Genomic DNA, 22,350 nt, shown 5'->3' on the forward strand with positions numbered 1-22,350 from the left:
TACAATAAAATAATGAATGTATTTTTTTTACACAATGAAGCTGCTATGCCGTGTCTATCTAACGGTACTGGTTCCTATATACTTTCATTTAAATATAATACATCCCTTCAAGTTATAATTCATGCATGAGAATTCTCTGTCCAGCCCTTACTCTGAAGATTAAAGATGATTCTGATATAGTGAAAGTGACACAATCTCAGAATAAAAAAGTACAATGGGGAAAATCTGCCAAAAAATAGTTAGCTTGCGTCCCAAATGGCTGCCTATTCGCTAGGGTACATAAAGCTTAGATTAAAAATAGCACACTATGTGGAACATAAGTTGCCACATGTCCTAAATCATTTTATTAGCAGACACTTTTGTAATATTGTGATGGGTCAAAGAATCACTCTGGCAACAAGATTAATGTAAATGGCTTTACATGAGAAAATCAACATGCATGAACTGCACATTCATAATGAATCAGTGTGTGAAGTGATCCTATTTCTCTAGGCAGTATTTATTTACTTATTATAGCGACTTCTGAATACATCACAGCTGTTGAACCTTGACGTCCTCGTGCAGCACATGGAACAACCGGGGAAATAGCAGAAAATGAACATACAAACACGGTAACAAAGCCGCTGACATTTCAGGTCCTAAAACTATGAACAAGTTGATTACATACACTACAGTACATGCAGACCAGCAGTACAAACCCTATTGAAGACACATAAGACAAGATGATAGCATGGTTGGGTTACAGGCTCTACTGTAACAGTGTATATAACTACACATTAAAACTCCACTTGGGCCAGAACTTTTCCCGACCAGGGAAATCCATAGCAAGTAGCTGTGTATATAATTAGGGTCCAAACACTTTTTTCCCTGGTCAGTTAACATTATTAAGAAAAACTCCTGGCCCTATCGTTAATCCATGCATGACTCATTGAGTTTCCTTTGTAAACATGGAAACCATTTATTGCATCATTTGTTGCCCCCATCTGTGGCTTCACTATTGGTAGATGTTATGATCACATGTGGATTACAAAATAGTATCTACGCTAGATGCTATTCACCTATTACTGTCAGATGGACCAGCGCTGATCCTCTGTCATTTTCATTGAGCTATAGTTAAGTACAGTAAAGATGGATATCAATGGAATTTCTCAAAGCAGGTGACCAGTAACCACATTCACACTAGCGCATTATGACCCATGAAAGACTTATGGAATATGATAGGTATTGTCCTATTGCAGCTGTAAGCACGAGGGCATTTGGTTTGAAAGAAAGAAAAAACATTATGGCAGGCTTCTTGTCGGAACTACCGTACACCCATATTATGGTCCTATTGAGAGTGCAACACAGAAAGAAAGAGCAAGAAGTATCTAACAGGAATAAGGCAAACAAATATATATATATATATAATTATAATATTTGAACAATGTACAATGTGTAAAATGTGAAAGAATCTGAGGTAAAATGTGATTTAGTGTTATAGGTGTAGCTTTTACAGTAGTGAACTCATAGGCCAAAGCTATTAGGCCAGAGAGTGAAAACAGCCAACACTACCCGCTCACTGTGTAGGGAATCTGTATGGGTTACAACAGGCCACCAAACCATATGTATTGTACAGAGGAAATCATCCATCGTTCTTCAGACACTTCACAATCACATACATTAAGAGAGGTTTGTATGTGCACAATGGACTAGGTCAGGTCTCGCTTTGCATCCATTACTATTCTATCAGAACTAAAGCAAGCTTATAGAAGCAGCGTGTTTTTTGAAGTCAAAGATATTTTACACGTATATAGATGGCCTTAAAACAAGACGTCATCCTTTTCTTCAAACGCACAAACGCACTCACAGTCCATGCTAAATGAAGACGACGTACAGTACCAGTCAAAAGTTCGGACACACGTATCCTTTCAAGTGGTTGGGTGTGTCCAAACGTGTCACTGACACTGTACCCGAGTGGAAATGCTGTAAATCGGAGGAGATCATGTACATGAAACACGGTGTCCTGTGGGCACTGGTACACGTGTGGCGTGTCACTTCTCCTGTAGCAACACGGGGATGTTGATGTTCCATCCGATGGCTTGCCGGTCGAAGCCACAGGTGAACAGGTTGCACGACGCGTTCTCCTCGTTCCACACAGAGCAGCACACCATGCGCCGATGACCCTGGAACACACACGCCGACATACGGAGATCAGAACAAAACCCCAAAGGCCGCGCAGGACGGACGGCAAAGCTCGGACGGCCCTCGGTGTGCACCCCCGGCCCGTTCAGCACAGTGCCCTCCCTCCCCTCAGCAGTCAGACATCCCAACCTCTCGGCAACCCCTTGACCTCTCAGCTACTGTACACAGCAGTACTTTTCCACATCAACACTATTAATGGTGTCAGACAGCGAGGCGGTGTCAGCACTCAGCCTCTGGAAACCTAATGTCTGTGACAACCGGAGGGCTGCAGAATCTGTCCGCCTCTCACTTGCTCCTGCCGCCCTCCCCCCTCTGTCCGTCCCCACCTTGCCCCCCCCCCCCCACCCCCCACACCACACCACGGTGCCTACCTGTCTGTTGCTGCGCGGCAGTCGTGCCAGTCTCACCCCAGTCATGTCAAACAGCCTGACTTGCCGGTTGTCGTGTGGGAGAGCAATGATTCTTTGGTTGGCCGAGACACTTATCCTGACAGGAGTTCAACCAGAGCCCAGAGTTACACAAGAGCAGGGAATGGAGCTTGACTTGATGACAAACCACCAACGATGAGTTCTTCTATTGTTTTAGTTTTTTTTTACAATGTACTTCATCGAGCACTAAATGTACAGCTGAGGTCCTCATTCTGAAATGCCGTTATACTTGAGTTGAACCAAGTGGTGTTTTTAGCTCTCGTGGTTCTTTTTCAATGACGTTCATTTTCCACATACAATTGAATGTCTCGTACCTGTTAACAGCGGAGTCTGTGCGGATGGTTGCTATGGGTGACCTCATGTTTTTCAGGTCCCACACCTTGACAGTGCGATCATCACTCCCAGACACCACGTTGTCTCCCACGGTGAACACCGCCGACGTCACCGTGCTGGAGAGAGGAAGAACAACTCTAAATCACTGCTCTAACTCCTGTGAAACCCTGTGAAATCTAAGCTGTCAAACGATGCAAAAAACAATAATAAAGATAAATAAAGACGTGCTACTCCTCTTTTAAGAGTCATGCATGACTCAAGTGAAGTCATTCAGCCTGCAGGGAGAGTAATCTCTCAGCTGTCACACAGTCATTAATAAATGAGAGTGATACGAACAGTGGGGTTGGAATTATTATTTATAATTCAACAGCAGGGGTGTAACAGTCAGAGAGCGCCAGAGTTGTGCTCCCCTCCCCAGCCCTGGCTCCCTCTGCGGCTGATTCTCAGCGTGCCGTCTCTGGGTAGGCCTGCCTCCGGCACTGGGGTGGCTGGTTGGTGGGGAACCTGTGAGCCACCGCCAGCGAGGCAGTGTGACAGTGTAGAGGGAGTGTTCTGACATCCGTAGCCTCGGGATGTCCTCAGTGCTTAGTTAGGCTGTCTGTGTGTGTGTGTGTGTGTGTGTGTGTGTGCGCGCGCCTAGGAGCAAGGAGAGCTAAGGCCAAAGTGCTCACCTCAGCAGCTCTCCATGGGTGGGAGACAGACGTGATACGGTACAGTGCTCTCACACATCGCTGAGGTCAGGACCATTCCTTTAATAAGTTTCATGTATGGCACACACCTGTCATCTTTTTACACCTCCCCCCCACCCCCCACACACTCTCTCGCTCTCCCTGCTGCTCTCTCTTTGAGGGGGACTCCTTCCACTGAAGGCACCAGGAGGAATCAATTTGGCGCTCTGTTCGTTCTGATTAAGATTAGCAACAGCAGAGCCCCATGCAGCGCCAGCCTAGACCCAGACACTGGCCAACTCCTAGCCATCCCTAATTTAAATGGACATTATATTAGGTTTTAATTAACAGGGCTAAACTCTGCCATATTAAAGACGGGGGGCTGTGTGAAACTGTACTTAATATGACCGCCGGGGGTGGAGGCCCGCAAAGGGTTAAATCTAAGGTTGTGTCCCAAATGACGCCCTGTCTTCGATATAGTGCACTACTGTCCCCTGTAAGGGGGGCCTCAGCAAAAGCTGACCAGCCCAACGTGCTCTTCAGCAGGGTCGCTGCGTAGCGAATGTATAGGGAAACTGGAAGAGATTGAAGATAAAAGGCGTTATTAGTCCTATTATAGGTATTCTGAAATGTTAGATCCTTCCTGAGCCAATTGAGAAGGGTCAACACTCATTAGGAAGAGGGAGGAGGTTTAGTTAACCACTGCCATATCTTGAATCATACTTTGATGTCAGTAATTTGGCTATTGATCATTTCACTTATTCAAATAAATATCGGTACACTGCATTTCTGCATGTGTAGATACTTTTAATGCGGAAACCATTTTGCGTAATTTGTTTATTGTGTGAGTAAAATATTGATCTAACATTTCTTCCCTGTTTCTATGCATATTGTATTGATAGAAGATTATAAAATTTCTAAGAATAGAAGCGATTATATTTTTCCTTCAACGGGTGTTTAGGGTTACAATTCAGGAAGACAATCACAGTGACAAAAGAAATACAAATAATCACACACGCGCACACATGCACGTCTGCGATCAAACGCCTAAAAACAGAAGTGACAGAGACAAACGCGACATGGCATCCCGCTTGTAAAGCAAGTCCGCTGCCACTTCTCATCTGCACTCAACTTGTTAGCTCACATAGATTTCATGTATCCCCAAAGGCTCTCTATTCCATACAGAGTGGACTACTTCTGACCAGAGAACCACAGGCCCTGGTTGGAAAAGGGGAGTAGGCTGGCATTTTGGATGCGGCACAATCATCAGGAGAGGCAGTCTAAGCGGCAGAATGTGCTGTGCTTTTGACTGCCACCATACCCTGTCACTGTGCATTAGCTGTAATTGCCTCTGAAGACACTGCAAATGAGCCAGTCTTTCCCCAAGGCTCCCTTCCTCTATTAAACCTTTTACACCAACCCTCCCCGATACGAGCCACTGCTGCGTCATTACACGGCACGGTGCCCCGTCAAGAGAACGCCTTATCAATAACATTACCTTCTCTTTTTCTTGTCAGGCTGCGGCGCCAATTTAGAGTCGAACACGGCTCTCAATTAGTGGCGTGCAGTTCAAGAACGAACTGTTCTTTCTTTTTTTAAACAAACGTTTGCAGGGAACTGAGTATACTCGGCCGCTTATTTCGAGTGTATTATTACTGCACAACAGAACGGCTGTGTCGAGGGAATCAAAACGGCTGCGAGCGACTGCTGAATGACTGAATGAATGATCGACAAAATCCACGCACATCGTAAATAACGACTCATTATCTGTAAATCTGTCAGTCCCAATTTACGATACACTGCATGTCTATGATCATCTGGAACAGGGCCAATGTCATGCAGATTTAAGCGGTGGGTGACGTCAGGTTCAAAAATATTTCATCATAAATGCTTAACAGTTGTCAACTTTCATAATTCCCTGAATAATTATCAATAACCAAAAAATGGGAAGAAAACCTGTTATCCAGTTATAATGATGTTTTAAGTTATTCCTCTAGATTACATTCGTGATAAAAGGTTAGAAAATATCAACAATACAATTAAATTAATTGTTTTGTATTCAAGTATTTTTTACTATGTTTTTTGTTGTTTTTTTTTTTTTTTACTCTGCATTTTTATAATGCGTGTTTCACTTAGTTCCTCATCGCAGCAAGTCAATCTAGTAGTGTTGGGAGAGTAAGAGATCGGGATGTGTCCTCCGATGCACAATTGTTAGAACACGTGTTCTGTTACCAACAGCAAACTCAGTGCTTTTAAAGTAAATAATACAGTCCCATCACAAGATACAGATGGAAGTGACAGATATTCACTAAACGAATCACCGATTAACAGTATCTAAATCTGTTAAAGAAATGATTCAGTTTAGCGGTTCGGAACTGCCCTTCTGTGTCCAAATGAGAGGCCCGGTAGTGTATAGCAGTAATGTGACCAATCCAGAGTCAAATAGTTCAACTAATCGGCGTTTCTGTTGGTCCCATATTGGTCCCTTCTGGAACAGATTGCTGAGTTTCCAACCCTGCTGTTGCCGTATGAGACAGGCGCTCCCTAAGGGGAGGCCCTCTGTGGTGTCAATCACTAGCTCATAACTCAGGCTCCACGTGACATCTGTGTGTGTGTGTGTGTGTGTTTGTTTGTGGGAGAGAGGTCTAGGGCCAGGAGACATGAGGACGTGTGTGTGTCTTCACAGGGATGCCTCCCTGCAGTCCCTGCCAGGCTGTGTGGGGGCCTCATTCATCTTGGTGGGCGCTGGGCAGTGGAGTGTCTGCCTCCAGCTGAAACACACAGACACACACACACACACACACACACACGCACACACCCCACCCCCTGTGTCTCCCACAACACTGGACTCCCTGAGAGGGCCTTAATCAGCACACGTACTCCGCAGTGACTGATGCTCATTAAGACTAACAGCTGTCCCGCGCACGTCACTCCCGCGCACGGCAGAGTCCCGCGCACCCTTCACGACGCCATCTCAAATAAGTCATTCCTTATTACAGATCTACATACAGGAGAGTATGACAATCTCACCACCTCTGAGTTTGTTAAACCTCTTCTCGCTCTTCATTACTGCTCTGGGTTTAGAGGTACTGAGTCACGGAGGGTCAAAAGAGCCACGCTACAGTTCGACCACTTGGAATCAAAAGGGTCAACGGCCACTTTGCTCAAACATTTGTACTAAAGCTTGAAGTTCTACACGGCTATGTTTTTCATTGAAACAATCCTCTCGGCAGGAGGATATGTAGGTGGTTGTGTGCCGACTGCGGTGTTGAATAGGTTAAGCAAAAAAAATGAAGAGGAAGAGAGAGATCAGTGGATTTGATTGAGATGCTGTGAACATAGAGAAAGGACGTAATTGTCTTAAGCATGCAAGCGCGCACACCCGGCAGAGAGGAACTTGCTGCCTTGCTAGCTGGGTACTGGTACTAATCTCATTACAGTGATTGTCTATGAGAGAGAATGAAAGTGGGGATCTGTAGGAATTATACATGTTGGGGTGTAACGTAATGAGCATCATGTAATCCCCAGCAATCAAAGGCTGCCAGCAGCAGCCTGCCTCCACTATACCACTCTGCATTAACCAGACTGAGCAGAGGAGTCGCATTCAAATGGCTTGACAGACAGAGGAGGGGATGGTGGGGGGGGGGTTAGTTGGGTGGGTGGGGGGGGGGGGGGTGTGAAGGGAGCTGACAGTCCACGTTTTCAAATGAGCATTTCAAATTGAGCCTTTAACAGCAGAGGAACGAAGGGGCCAAATTACACAGAGCAAGGGGATGAGTGAGGGATTAACAGGGAAACGGAGTGATAAATGGAGAAAGCTGAAGGAAGAGCGCAAGCGAGTCTTAGTCGACAAAGTGGGGAAGAAGTGCTCAATAATAAACCGTAGAAAAGGCAAGGAGGATTTCGCTTAAGCCAGTCAGGGCCTGGAAAATTAATGTGACATGCTTTTTTTCTTAAGAAAAAAAACAACATAAAAACACTGAAAATTGTTGAAAAGTATTTCAGAGTGGTGACGTATTGATGGCTATCTGGGTGAAATAAGATGCTGCACTGCCCCCGTGTGGAGGAATCGGCTCCAACCTTTCAAACACAACTAATTACTAATGATGCGGTCATTTAAAGAACTACTGTCGTGCGGAAAAGAAAATACAAACACAGGACATAGGAATATGGGAATATCATTTCAGCACTACTGACAGAAATAAGTAACCTAATTTACACTGAAATATTTTACTTTGCAATCATTTATTCCACACCAAGTTCAATAGCTGGTCAATCTGATGTTATGCACCGTAAAGCTTCTAAGCGCCATTTGACTTCAGAGGGAGGGAGGGTGGGTGTGACTCACTCTGTGTGTCCCTGGAACACGTTGACTGAGTGGATGGAGGGGTCTCTGAAGTCCCACAGCCGGAAGGTGGTGTCCCTGGACGAGGTGACCACCAGACGCTGGCTAGGGTGGGTGCAGCAGTGGGTCAGCTCCTGGTCATGGCCTGTACACGCACACACACGCGCGCACACACGCGCACAATTGAAGTATTGAACATGAAGGTGAGAGGAGCTGTAAAATTCCTCCTGACCACGACATGGAAGATAAATATTTAGATCCATCGATTAATCTGTCGATTGCAAATCTGAGTATACGATTAATCAGATACATGCAAACATGATTTTTTTTTTTATTTAACATTAAGTATTTATTTATTTTTATTATAGAGTTTGCTAACTCTGACACACATGATCCATCAGTAACATTGATGCTTTTAGGAATCAGTCACTGCATGACTAAACAAATTCCGGGAGCAAAAGGAGCCTGGCAATATGGGGGCGCTATCATTACGTTAATGTTTAACCACACATTCAAGATGAGCGACACATTCCCTCAAAACACCACTCACGCCATGAAGCCAAAATAAAACAAACTATTTGAAAAGCAGACGAAGGCCCACGGGTCCAGTGTGTTCTCTGTGCATGTGTAATTTATCTGCTCCTGTGCCGTTGGGGATGTTTTCGATTGGTTGCTGCAGCCACAAAGAGGATCACAGATAATCAGTCCCTCAAGGTATTTTCAATCACAGATGACTTCAAAATAAGCAAATCCCCGCGGTTGCATTTAAAACAATCATCTTATGGGTCAATCAAATCACACGTCAGCAAACGTTCTCGTCCCGTTTTTTTAACACGAAGAACGCCGAATCCAAGTGCAAAATGCGCTAACCGCCGCAGCAGACTTTAGCCTACACCGATCCCATGCAATATCCGTGGCCTCTGGCGGACGCACGGGCCGTGGTCAGGTTGTGTCCTACCTGTCAGCGTGTGGACCAGCTCGGAGGTCTCCACCTCGTACAGGTTGGCGGCCCGGTCCCAGGACGCCGTGACCACCTGCTTGCCTCCCACCAGCCAGTCCGCGGCGATCACCACGCCCTGGTGGCTCTTCAGCGTGGTGGTGGCCACGCGGATGGTGGGCACCTCGGAGCACTGAGCCTCCGCGTCTCCCTCCGCCTCCTCCTTGTCCGAGAAGTCCAGCTCGTCATCGCACTGGGCCTACGAGCGGGTTACAGAGTTAGCGGCGCACAGCACCAGCGCCTGCGCACCTGCGAAGCGTTTCCCCCGCTAGGAGAGCGGCAGGGATGGATGAGCTGCTGGGGGGCTGGTGAGCGGATGACGGGGGGGGGGGGGGGGTGGGGCTGGGGGGGGCGACACTCACGCTGATGTCTGCTACGGGAGGGATGACGGGCAGTTGCACCATGTAGCGCCAGATGTGAGCCGTCTGGTCCCCAGACGCTGAGGGAACACACACGCGCAAACACAGGAATAAACACGGATGAGACTGGGAAGAGTCACTTAGGCAAACACACCGACACATGCAGTCTATCACAAAACCGTGCAGTTATAATGACCTGCCAACACCCATCTACCGCAGAAAACACACGCAGAGACAACTCACGAATGTGACAATGAAGCATGTTGCAATGGAAGCCAGTACGACAGCTCTGATGTGAGACATGTCTCACCCAGGGCCGTCAAACAAAACCATTCACCTGGATTTTGGTAAAATATAAGCCCAAAATAAATTGTATTTCTTCACATTCTGTAGGTCTGGTCGATGAACTAAAATACAAATAAATTGTGTGTTTAATTGCATTTGGAAACTCACCTGGTTTCAATAAAATGAGAGCTGGTAAGATCAGGATGGTTCTAGCAGATTAATGGGGTTAAGCTGGAGAAATGTAATCACTTTCACATTCCCAGACAGAGCTTATGAAGCAATGACAGAACATTCACGGAATCTAAATAATAGAACGTTCCGTACCAATCCCAGATTACACACATAAACATACATACAGCAATGTGTTGGGTTAAAATCACCAGGCATATTAATAATAATAATAATGAACCCGTTAACTTTGACGGCGGTGTTGAAACACAGTAAAACAACAAGGATATTAGAACAGCTGAACCGACATCAGTCACTTCAGTCAGACTCCCACTGAACCTATGAAACACCTGCACGAGACCCGGGCAGCATTACCACACATCAGCATACCTGTAAGAGCCATCTGTTCTGTAGGATGGAACTTGATGGAGTTGACTGATCCAGCATGACCAGCGTACCGAAGCAGACATTTCCCCGTCTCTATACTCCACAAAGCGGCAGAATGGTCTGTGGGGGGGGGGGAATGCACTCAAGAAAATGGCAGCAACCGCAGATGTGGCCCAACATGTAGACACTGTTGTGCGTGGACTTTTTGTTTATGGGATGTTCTAAAACCAAAACTGGAATTTCGTCCGATTTGGATGGAACGTCATCTTGGCCACGTTCATGAAATACATTTAACAACCAGGCCTGCGTTGGAGGTAACATGTCTGACCTGCCGATGCCGTCCCCAACACCACAGGCGAGTTGCGCGTGATCGCCAGGTCCCAGATGCCATCCCGATGGCCCACGTACTCCTTCAGGATCTGACACACAGCTCTGGACGTGGTGGCTTTGAAACTGGATACTATCTACAGAGAGATACCGTTGTTGTTCTCGCTCAGTAACACAATGAACAGTGACTGTGCCTTATTCAGACACAAAAGTGAAATAGAATGTGAGACACTCATCTACTGTGGAAAACAAAATGCAGTACCGCATTTTCCAAAGTTGCTGTTAAATATTGAAACTATATCAGGCATTCAGCCTATATAGATCTGTTCATTTGTTAAATTCGTATCAACCCCAAGTCTGTTACAAAGGGGCTTTGATAACCATTAACCATTACACAAGCTGTAATGATCTTAACAGCTGGAATGTTTACATAATAGCTTACTTTCCCTTCCCTATTATAATCAATGATGAATGAACACCAGTGTGTAACAGGCATTACCTCATCAAACATACCTTGCTTGTGGACGCTTTGTATGTGGTCTTCAGTTTCTGAGATAGCTGACTGGTGCTGTGACTGGCTGCGTACACAAAGTCAACCACCTGGTTAGATTGTTTAGGAAAAAGGTTGGATTTCCACCTCAGACAGAAAGGCAAAATGGCCTCTAAACTATCAATAAAAGGGATCCATTTTGGCCTTGGCTTTGTCACTTGCTTCAGCTCAGTAAAACTGTTATGTGATTCACACAATACGCAAAGCTAACAAAGTTGTACCATGTTCATGTACATGTTAGATAACAGTGGTAAAGGGTAGAAATGCTCTGTACTAACAAACAAATCCAAGAAGCAAAATTACTGAGGAAAATGCAGCAAATACATTTATCGAGCAACCATATCTAAGACTATGGCTATTGCAATACAATAAAATAAAACTTAAAGACAGATAGGCAGATAGAATTTATAGGGTATATATTGGTACCTTTGCGTTATTTCTAAAATAATTCCCTATTTCTAGTCAAATTAAGTTGACGGACGTTCTAATTAATGTCGAACCAAAGCCTAACAATTAAAGAATTATGCATCTGACTGGGGGTGTGTGGAAACTTGTTATGATGATTTTTTCAGTTCCGTCTTTTGGTTTCCAGCACCTTCACCTATTACCTCTGAATCGCAACCATAACAAATGGCGTCAGCTAAAATGTAGTAGCTGGAGGGCAACCTTCAATCATAGGTGAGCCTAAATGGACACACATGCTGAACGAATGGATGGCGTATGTTGTGCAGTGGGAGTTGAGTGGGGGTAAAACCATTCAGTTAATTTAGATATTTCAGTTATTCTGGTGAGCACTTCAACAACCTGGTTTACATGCTGGCTAGCTCCCAACAGCCAAATGCAAACTTAGAAATAACGTTCAGTTTATTTCAGTGGGTTAAGGTGAAAAAAATTATAATATTTAGTTACTATTGTAATAACCTCGGCCCAGGCTATTGTACACAGAACAAGTAAGGCCAGGAACTCAGTAGTACCATTCCAAGTTGGCCTTTAGGGAGGGACTGTATAATTCAATTGATGTTCAAAGTATTTGTTATCATTTTAATTTCAAAAAGATCTAAGCAAAGTAAGGCATCAAAATGTGCATTTTTTGTTATTTGATCATTTAATATTCCTTACATCTAGTCTAGCCAGTGCAAGCCACTTCATACAACCAACTAATAGCCTACAAAACGTTGTTCATAATTAACAAGTTCTAATGAAGCAAGAACTGCTTTTTTAAGCCGGGTGTCAATGATAGTGAGAAAGCTCAGCTGCACTTCCGGCTCACACATCTGTCACAACATGTTTGACAACACAGCGATTGGTGCTTGTGAGCAAAAAACATATGGGGTAAGGGTTGGAGATAAAACCAATGCCAGTGGGAAATGTTCACTGGTTTTTTTTTTGGTAATGAAGGCCACACTGGGTGAAGTGTTTCACCAGCCATGTTGCCAGATGGGGAGGTTTCCAGACCTTTTGGGATATTTTTAATGCCAGTGTGCATGGACAAAATGGTCTTGGGTGGGTTGATTTATAGATATGGTTGAATAGCAGAAATACATTTCTGGCAGGTTTTCAATGGAGTTGGACGGATTTAGGATGTGATTAGGGGGTATACTGTAAATCAAATCTGGCAAACCTGCCCACCAGACCTGCAAATTTAAGCAGAGGTGTCTGGGAACCAGATTAGTATCACAGCAGTAATTATGACTTTCTGGATGTCATCATGACATTAGCTAACTGAACAACCAGACAGTGTAAGGAAGAGCAATGAAATTGTGTTTTATTGAAGTGTTCTCCGCAGTCTTTTTCTCTCCACTCGGCAGATCACTTTTTTCATCACATGTTGCTGGAGGTAGCTGACTAAGTCAATTTGTTCCATCCCATTTGATTATCTTTTAGGACAGCAGCCCACAGTACACGGAAACTGAAGTGTAATATGTTGTAATGTTAGTAGTAACCCCCGAATGTCATGGATCCAACCTATTACTTATTGCACTGCAAGCCAGAAATACAACAGCATGGGACAGTATGTGAGCTCTCAGTAGCAGAGCACTGTTTTCATTTCTATACAATTTCAACTTATTTGAGAAGGGAATTAGTTAATAACAGTGCAAAGGAGTCAATGCATTTGTCCAGAACTGTACTGTACCTTTAGCTTTCAACGCCCCCTTGCTTAACTCTCCTCCCTCTATGGTTTGTCCTTCGGATACTAGGCGCTCGTTGAGAGTATCGATTTCTCGGCGCACTGCAGAATTAACAGGCACACACAGTTATTAGACAATGCCACGACAACCAGGAAGTTAATCAGCTTCCTCAAGATCAATATTTTAGCCCACATAGAACATAACACAGACAAGTGGATGAGTGTTACAACATTAGTCCACAAGATGGCACTAATTTCTTCCCACAGTGGAGGGCTGAGCAGATTTCATGCTTGCTTATTTTCACTTACATTCTAAGTTTTCAATGTAGAGACTCTCAAACTCCCGCTCTATCTGGCCGAACAGGTCAAGTAGTGTGCTCCGCATTGACAGGGGCAATTTTGAGTCCTTCAACAAGAAAAATACAAAATGACATCATTAATTCCAATGTCGTAAACTACACGGCTCCATTCTGTCTCCACTGAGTATCGTGGGCATGAGTGGAAAGAGGTAAACTGTTCCTTAATGTCACAATCTGACTGGTAAAATGTAATTAAGAAATGACTTGCCATGTTTTCTCTGACTGATGCAAAATAACCCTCAGCATACTAGAACTACTGTTCACTGATTAAAACAAAAATAGAACAGTGGTCATAGTATTATAGAACAGTAAAACTACGTTACATTACAACAGACAGAACACCTATAGCAAAAACTAGCACAGCCATAAAGGGCTCAATACAAAACTAGAATACCTAAATACTTGTATATCTGACTTACCAGTAGCTCCATTCTCTATGACTCAAAGTTCCCAGTGAACAGTTTGAATGCATGCAGATCAAAACTATGTAAAAAACAAAAAGCAAGCCACCATGAAAAAGATACGGTTGACAGCTAATGAAACGATATCATTTAGTCACTAATTGTAACAAGGCAATCCGGAAACAAAATAGCCTATGCAGTTGCGCCTTTTTTTTTTATACACACACACACTCAACCATGAGAGTGAGAGTCTGTGGCAGAATGAGGTTAACCTCTTTCTCCATTCTGTCACAGTACATGTAAACACGCATTGTCGAGGAAAAAGGAGAGGCAATTAGCAGCAAAAACAGTACTTGCCCCTTCATTCTTTCAAAGCTGTTCAATTATGTGCCTAAAGACCTCGGCCTAAAGATCTCCTGGGTTATTGTGTATAAAGACAGTATTGAGAGACCTGAAAGGCTATGAGGGTCTAATCTCCTAGTGTAGTAGTGTGCAATGGCAGGCAAACAGATATGCTCCACACTAAGCCGACAGGTACTGGAGACGGATGGAGAGAAGAGCCCTAATGAAAAGAATAATCAGACCTGGACAAGCAGACGGTATTAAAAGTTGATGAGAGACAACAGTGCCTGTGGTACTGTTACTGGTACGCTCAACGCCACCCGAGGTGGACGCACCACTAATTGTCAGGAGACAAACGGATGCAGGTCTTTAGGAAACATGACCAAATGCTAAGTGGTATGCTTATTCATAAGCATCAATGCGGGTCTCACACTTGAATAGGCCTAAAATGGAATTCTAACAACATTTTCATTAGCGGATAAAGGCTAAGCCTACATTAATTTAGAATGTAAAAACATAAAGAGGAAAAATATCTGATACATAAAGTTCCAGTTTCCTTTTACCCACATTGCTGTTCCCTGCCTTTTCATTGGTTTGAAGATAAGACCGTCTTCACCAAACCAAAAGGACTGGAATTTACTATCTAACTGACTGGGAGGAATCTATGTCTGTTTGCATTAGGGAAGGTGTCTCACCGAAGAGATCTCGTCTTGCTGTTATATAGACAAGTTGCTTGTGTCAAAGTATTTGAATTACAAATAGAGCTGACAAGACTATACCCAAATAATATATGGAGGTATGGTTAATCACCAACATATCTGAGAAATAGTTAACAGGAACTGTCAATAAAAGAGGACTGGTTATGTTCATATATTGATTTTGAATTCAAGTTCATCAAACCAACCATTTTACGTTTTTAGGACCTCTGATACAGCAGACAAACATCAATATTTGCATTGTGCTCCAAAAAATATTTTGTTCCTCCTTACATCCTTTTTACTACTTTTACCACACACCCTATACCTATACGTCTGACAGAAAAACTTGATCAGGCAAAAAAAAAACGAAAGTGTCTCATTTTACAGTGAGCATAACACTCTACTAAGCTTACATGATGTTGCAACGCCAGGCGGAAAGCATGTTGTAAAACCGGCTGTTAGTGTATTATCTCTTTTGATAATATCCCCCCCCCCCCCCCCATACGGCTCAAAACATTGACATGCTAAATATACAAAAGTTGAACTGATCTCACCTCCATTACTATATCAAAGTACATGGTAACATACAGACTAGCTAACATTACAAGCAGATACAAGCCTACAGCCTTTATTTAGAAAGATAGAGAACATCGGTGTGTGTGTGTGGGCATTGAGCAGAGCTGGGCAATATGAAAGAAAAAAAGTACCTTTATTAAACAACTACTACCGGTTGGTTTGATTTTAAACATCAATTGTCTCCAGTAGGGTCTACTTGGCGCAACAAACGATATCCACAGAATGCCTTCACTAAGTAGTCGGCGTCAATGTTTTTACTTTACGGCGATAGCCCAGGCACAGCGTGTGTTGACTGTTAGCACAGTAGTGGTGGCTGTGTTTAACGCAGTAGTCAGCTCACTCACCTGTCCGTCCAGCATGTCTCTCTGCATGCCGGTCCCTGTGCGCTGATCCTGCTCGGTGCTGTTGCTGCGCCGAATGGACAGGCTGTGGGACTTGCGCTTCTGCTTGGTGTGACGGGCGGCGGCACTGCTTCCACTCTCTACAGGCATCCCTCCTCTGTGACGTCCTCCCGCTCACTTCCTACCTGAGGCTGAGCAAACACAACCCACGTTTTACCCGGGCTATCAGCTGCCACATTACTGCACTCTACTGTTGCCTGGAGAATGGCGGCTTTCCAAATGGCATCTTAATCTCCAAATAGTCAGTGCACTACTTTTGACCAGGAGCCCTATATAGTTGTCTTGTGTCTGCCATTTGAGTCTATGCGAGAAGCATTATATTTCTTATCATAGCAATACTGTTCAAATACACTCGTTTGTAGCTTTAGCTGTCGCACCTACAGTACCCTAGTAGCTACAGGATAGTAAACATTCCACCTGTTAACCTGCATAAAGCACTTTCTTTACCAGAGCCCTGATAGCAGCATGACACAGCACATTGACGTATTATAAACAGGAAGATGGTCTCAATGATGTTTGGTCATCTACTACCAGGTTGGATACCTTTTTTTAATCACAAATGGATTTCTGAATAGACTACTGTCTTAAGGTCAGGGGACGGCACAGGACACTTCAATGAACTGGACCTGGATTTGTCTGACCCAGCAATGTTTCTCAGCTCCTCAATAGTCCTGTACGTGTTGATGATGTGCCCATTGTTGTTTTGGGTTTTGCTCAAAGGAGTAGAAACCCGGTGTATTCCTCTGCTAGAACAGACCATATGTGACAAGACCACCAAGTTGCTCGATGTTTTGAGATATGAGTCTGAACACCACGGTTATGGCCTGTCTGTCGGCTTGCACGATTATTTTAACTGACGTGTATATTAATGGAGAAGTTATCTAACTATACCTAATTACCTAATTTAACACGGATGCAAAAGAAAACGGGTCTGGTCAGCCCTTTCGATTGTAATGAGCAAAAACAAAGATAAAAACACACATCTGAGGAAGGTGATCGTGGGTAATAATACGAGTTGTTTGCTTTGCTTTCAGCTCTAATATGAACTAATTATGAGTGTTCTTACATTTTAATCTTGACGAAAATATGAGTAAATTACAATATATGGCCAACTAGCTAACGTGAGTAGGTTATGTAACATTTGCCTGCGACCAGTGATTGTCATAAGGCAGGCCTTATGTAGGAGCTATATCGGTTAGCAAGATCGCTTTCTGTTTCACGACCAGCCTGCATTACAGTAGCAGTCAAGCTTGTTAGGGAGCAGAATCAGATTAGGTGAAGAACACGTCTAGTTACAGTTCAACAAGTCAGTCATCGTAGCTATACAGACAGTACCTAGCTAATACATTTAGCAAGCTAGCTAACTGGCAATTGAAATTCGTTTTTTCCCCAACGCAATAGTACTCTAATTTAGCTACTTACATTATAAATGTAGCTACGTAATTGTCTTTTGAAGGTCGTAGAAACATAAAGGTAGGTAACACGTTAATTTTCCAGAAAATCGTGTCTCCTCTTGGTTGTACAGTGTGTTACTTGCTGCGAGTCGGCTCTACCGCTCGTGAAGCATCTGGATGGAACGCAACGATTTTAATGATTGACAAGGAAGTCAGCCAAGGAAGTATATTTTTTAATATCACACTAAACGATATATCACATAGCAAGGGGACATAGGTTAATGTCAAGTGAGAAGTTAGCTAAGTATCTAGGAGTACCAGATACATACGCTTTAACAGTTTTAGTTATTTAAAAAACAACTTGGAGAGACCAATGGCAAAGAGCTATAGAATGAGCTTAGTATGTCATGTGATAAGGCTTACGTTACTAGCACTAACCAATACGACTTCACTCTGGTTTCAGTAAGAACCAATGAAAACCTCAAACGTCCGTGATAGGCTGTGGTTGGAGGCTCACTCCTGTGGTCTTCATAGGTTGCGGAAGCAGAATGTAAGTAAAAGGGTATTTCTAGATCTTAAATGTTGTGTTTTTCGAAGGATTCGTATTTTCTTATCGGTGATTGTGTACACTGTATTCTACGGGTATACGCCGTTGTCCAATCTCACCTTAAACCAGTAGGTGGTTCGATGGCGTGTTGGCGACATTATCTTATCTGATTGGTCTTCGTTTCAGGTCTGGCGATGGTGCGCGGCTTGGGGGTGGTGCTTCGGTTGTTGTCCGGCGAGAAAATTGCTTTGTTGAAGCCAAATATATTAGTGTTAAGAGGAACTGTTTTAAGACGACTAGTCTTTACAAGTAATAGTATTGTCCCTAAACACCCTACGCCTGTCCTGTTCAGAAACCTATCAAGGTATGTATTGGCTGTTGACTTACATGGTTTACTGTTTTGCTGTGGTTTTTAGTAGTGAATTTAGAATTTATAGTGTCTGTTCATGTGCACCCTACATGTATAAAGCCTGTGTATGCTGTATTGACTAATTATAACTATACATCAATGTATTGATGACTCAAAACAATCTACAGTGTAATTATCATGTTATATCCACCGGTAACCAAATCACTTTGTTTAATGAAAGCTAGAAATGTGACAAGTTTGTTGGGACATTGATGTCCTTACTTGACAAATTATGTCTGGACCTATTTGGAAACCTACACTGCAAATAAGCTACAGATCCCCTTAATAAATCTCTGTTGTTTTGTTTTAAAGTGAGGTGAGAGAACCACCAGAGTCTGCAGTGAGGATGCCTGAAATAAACACAGATAATTTAGACGACAAGCAAGTCCAGCTGCTGGCAGAGATGTGTATTCTTGTTGATGAGAACGACCAGAAGACGGGAGCAGACAGCAAGAAGAACTGCCACCTGAACTCTAATATTGACAAAGGTAGAGTTAGAACCCTATGGCTGTCATCTGTGATGATTGTGGGTGCGGATCTATACTCTGGCTTCTCCTAAAAAAGGTCAACATTGCTACTCACAGATTTGTTGGATAGTTATCAGATTATCTCTCCTGTTCCAGGCTTACTGCATCGCGCATTCAGTGTCTTCCTGTTCAACAGTGAAGATAAGCTGCTCTTACAACAGAGATCCAATGCCAAAATTACTTTTCCAGGTGTGTAAGCAAACCATTGACTCGAACAATTACCACTAATGTAACTTATGTTCAGTTAAACCTATGGATATCAGATCAGTAGGGCATTGATGACAGTTTTCTCTCTGTTCCGGTTCAGGGTGTTATACCAACACATGCTGCAGTCACCCCCTGCACATAGCCAGTGAGCTGGAAGAGCTTGATGCAATCGGTGTCCGGAGAGCTGCATCAAGAAGACTGGAGGCAGAGCTGGGAATCCCAATGGATCAGGTACAGCCCTTAAGTTATCGTGGGTAGTTAAAGGGATTTGCATATGTATTTACCCAGCATTCTTTGTCACATTTTGTTGCTACAGTGTTGAATGAAAATTAATTACATTTGTATTCCCTCCCTTTGATCAACATCACATGCACAACATTTTGATAGTGTAAAATATAGTTTTAATGTGAAATAAAAGGTCATTACTCAAACTGATATGTGTTTGATAGGAATTCAGCCCCCTGAGTCAATGGTCTACCAGCTTTGTGCATCCAGTTCCTGCAAATCTTTGGCCATTCTTGGCAAAATTCCTCATGCTCTCTGAGGTTGGACTGGCATGGCTTATTAACAGTATGTTTCAACTCTTGCTTCAGATTCACAATTGGATTGAGGTCTGGGCTTCAATTGGGTCATTCTTGGACACTCATGTGTCTTAAACCACTTCATTGTCTTGCTGACAGGTCAACTCCGCCCCAGCCCAAGGTCTCTTGCAGACAGGTTTCCCTCTTGGATGTTCCTACATTTGTTTCCATCCATCTTGCCTTTTACCTTAACATGTTTTCCATCTCCTGGCAATGAGAAGCACCCCTTTAACATGATGCATCATCCACCATACTTTACAATGGCAATGGTGTCAGGTAGATTAGCAATGTCAGCTTTGTGCCACACAGTGTTGTATTTGAGCCCAACATTTACATTTTGGTCTGAATGGAGAACACTTTGCAACAATCTTGCTTTGTCAAAAGGAATTTTACTGACTGATTTTTACTAACTTTTATGCCACTCTTCCATATTGCCCAGTTTTGTAGAGCACCAGGGTAATTATTGACGTGGAAAATTTCTCCTATCCTGGCTGTGAAATTCTATAGCTCCCTTCAGTGTCGTGATTGGCCTCTTGGTGGCTTCCCTAATCACCAATGTCCTTGCTCGGACACTATATTTTTTTTGTTTGTTAGGTCTCGGTCATCCCCTGAGGCTTTCCATAAGCTGGTTTATTTAATCTGATGATGTGAAATTTTAGAATGATGAATCTTGAATGATTAAATCTTTATAAATATCTTAGAATTTCCAATTTGTGTAAATGTAAAGGGCAGCTGACTTTAATCAACGGTGTATAGCACTGAGACTGGGTTCATCATGTCCAATGGTTACCTCTCAGGTTCCCCCAGAGGAGATGACCTATCTGACCCGTATCCACTACAAGGCTCAGTCAGATGGTGTTTGGGGGGAGCACGAGATCGACTACATCCTCTTCATGCAGAAAGACATTCCGGTGAACCCAGACCCCAACGAGATCCAGACCCACTGTTATGTCACTAAAGAAGAGCTGAAAGAGATGCTGAAGAAGTCCAAGAACAATGAGTTACTTATCACACCTTGGTTCAGCCTCATTGCAGAGACATTCCTTTTCAAATGGTGGGATAACCTGCAGAATCTCAAAAAGTTCATGGATCATGAAAAAATACATAGGATGTAAGGCTTTTGTTGCATTTCAAAATGGGCTCCCAAGAGGGGTGCACTACAAAGCAACTTTGGACATGTAACCAGAAATAATTATGGATTTTCTTATTCACTGTTAAAAATAGAAATTTGTTATTTGATGTAGAGAGAATTGCATGTCCATTTCAATAATATCTTTAAAATATATATACAATTATAAATTCAGGAATTTGGCTGGCTAACTCATTGATTGTGCTTTGTAATTTACCCCTCTGGTGAAAAGCATCATGGTACACATGGTGTATTTAGAGAAGTAGAAATATGGTTTTGTAGTTTTTAAATGGAATGCTGCTATAAAGGATGCAGGGTGGTTTTAGTCTTGAGGGATGAATCTTATTTAAATTTGTGAATCCCTGAACTGGCTGAAAATAAACAGAATTTACCAACACTGTTTCACCGTTTGAAAATAAATAGTTATGAGTCTGTATTTAGAATTTCCTTTTTTTAATAGCTTACTGTATCACATATTGTTTTTTTATATAGAAGCTATATAAGTGCCTGTCACTTTTACTAAAGTAATTTAATTGTTTTTAGCAGACTGCTCTTTCTTTTCATTTTGTAAAATAATGTATATTTATTTAATGAGGAATATTTGCTGTATATGAAAATAAAATATTAAATTAGGCAATCTACTAATTATTCAACTTATTCTAGATTTTTTCAAGTTCTATAATTTCCCAAAAGAAATAGAGCTACTAGATAGATACTTCACATATCACATACTGATAGGTGGCAGCAAACACCCAGAATAGTTTCAATTACTGTATTCTTTTAGGTATTCATCGAACCGGGTCTCAACTTTTTCAGTTGGAATTGGTGACATTCTGTGTTGTAAAAATAGCCCATTATTTTCTCTCTTTATACATGCAACAACATTTTTATGTGTTTTTCAACTGTAGGATGGGGTCTATTTTCTAAGGTACAAAGAAATGTGGAGAAGACTGGATTGGTTGCAACATCTGCTTATCACTGGCTTGATTTTGAGGAAAATGCTATGAAAAAGTTACACTTCAACCAGTTTTACCTAAAGTTATGAAATTTGGTAAACAGGTCCTTATAACATTTACCACAAGAACCATTAGGAATGTGTTGAGGGATACAGGATGTGTTGGTGTGTTCAATAATACATATTTGAAACAACCATGTGACTGTTTCAAAACTGGCAAAGTAAAAGATACCTGATTTGCTTAGCTGGCTAGATCTTCTGTCTTTCTCTAAACCATGTTTGCCAGAATACTGCCAATGCTAACCATTCCATGAAGATAACATCAGTTAAATACCCCCCATTTTTATTTATTTTTTCATAATACAAACACTTCCCAAAGTTTTGCATCTCCAGAAAATTTACCACAATCCCAGACCACAACCCAACTGGTTGCATTGATATTTTAGTCTTGACAAAGCCAAATGACATGTCTGCTAAGTGAAGCAGAATGTAAACTTCAGTTGTGAATGTCAGGCTACAGGTGCTGGTCATAAAATTAGAATATAATCAAAAAGTTGATTTATTTCAGTAATTCCATTCAAAAAGTGAAACTTGTATAATGTATACATTAATTCCACACAGACTGATATAGTTCAAGTGTTTATTTCTTTACATTTTGATGATTATAA

At 42.6% G+C, this 22,350-nt stretch overlaps 2 protein-coding genes across 4 annotated transcripts; one reads left to right on the forward strand and one right to left on the reverse strand.

Moving 5' to 3' along the window:
* LOC105019444 (WD repeat-containing protein 37-like) lies at window positions 1–17,667 on the reverse strand. Of its 2 annotated transcripts, none has more exons than XM_010885651.5 (13): window positions 17,356–17,667; window positions 15,877–16,064; window positions 13,466–13,562; window positions 13,163–13,258; window positions 10,992–11,056; window positions 10,480–10,615; window positions 10,155–10,271; window positions 9,315–9,391; window positions 8,914–9,151; window positions 7,959–8,100; window positions 2,924–3,058; window positions 2,553–2,667; window positions 1–2,162 (listed from the first exon to the last, which is right to left on the reverse strand). In XM_010885651.5, exons 2-13 carry the CDS (start codon window positions 16,021–16,023, stop codon window positions 2,031–2,033), a joined length of 1,497 nt encoding a protein of 498 aa, XP_010883953.1. In that variant the 5' UTR covers window positions 16,024–16,064; window positions 17,356–17,667; the 3' UTR covers window positions 1–2,030. The 2 variants fall into 2 exon arrangements, with proteins under 2 accessions (XP_010883953.1, XP_010883954.1); XM_010885652.5 differs by lacking the exon at window positions 17,356–17,667 and adding an exon at window positions 13,935–13,998 and having other exon boundaries at window positions 15,877–15,987.
* An 84-nt stretch (window positions 17,668–17,751) lies between these two features.
* Window positions 17,752–21,163, forward strand: idi1 (isopentenyl-diphosphate delta isomerase 1). 2 transcript variants are annotated; one of them, XM_010885653.5, is made up of 6 exons: window positions 17,752–17,877; window positions 18,061–18,238; window positions 18,596–18,771; window positions 18,907–18,999; window positions 19,118–19,248; window positions 20,396–21,163. In XM_010885653.5, the coding sequence occupies exons 2-6, from the start codon at window positions 18,069–18,071 to the stop codon at window positions 20,711–20,713; spliced, it is 888 nt and encodes a 295-aa protein (XP_010883955.1). In that variant the 5' UTR covers window positions 17,752–17,877; window positions 18,061–18,068; the 3' UTR covers window positions 20,714–21,163.
* The last annotated feature ends 1,187 nt before the right edge of the window (window positions 21,164–22,350 follow it).

This window comes from Esox lucius, chromosome 21 (genome assembly GCF_011004845.1).
Source record: "Esox lucius isolate fEsoLuc1 chromosome 21, fEsoLuc1.pri, whole genome shotgun sequence".
NCBI lineage: Eukaryota > Metazoa > Chordata > Actinopteri > Esociformes > Esocidae > Esox > Esox lucius.

Bases quoted from the DNA above. Each gene is read 5' to 3' on its own strand.
- idi1 (XM_010885653.5), top strand. From the start codon at position 18,069: ATGGTGCGCGGCTTGGGGGTGGTGCTTCGGTTGTTGTCCGGCGAGAAA. The intron at 18,239-18,595 runs GTATGTATTGGC...TTTGTTTTAAAG, and splicing joins CTGTTCAGAAACCTATCAAG to TGAGGTGAGAGAACCACCAG. The intron at 18,772-18,906 runs GTAGAGTTAGAA...CTCCTGTTCCAG, and splicing joins GAACTCTAATATTGACAAAG to GCTTACTGCATCGCGCATTC.
- LOC105019444 (XM_010885651.5), bottom strand. From the start codon at position 16,023: ATGCCTGTAGAGAGTGGAAGCAGTGCCGCCGCCCGTCACACCAAGCAG. The intron at 11,057-13,162 runs GTACAGTACAGT...TTGTGTACGCAG, and splicing joins GGGGGCGTTGAAAGCTAAAG to CCAGTCACAGCACCAGTCAG. The intron at 10,616-10,991 runs GTATGTTTGATG...ATCTCTCTGTAG, and splicing joins ACAAAGCGTCCACAAGCAAG to ATAGTATCCAGTTTCAAAGC.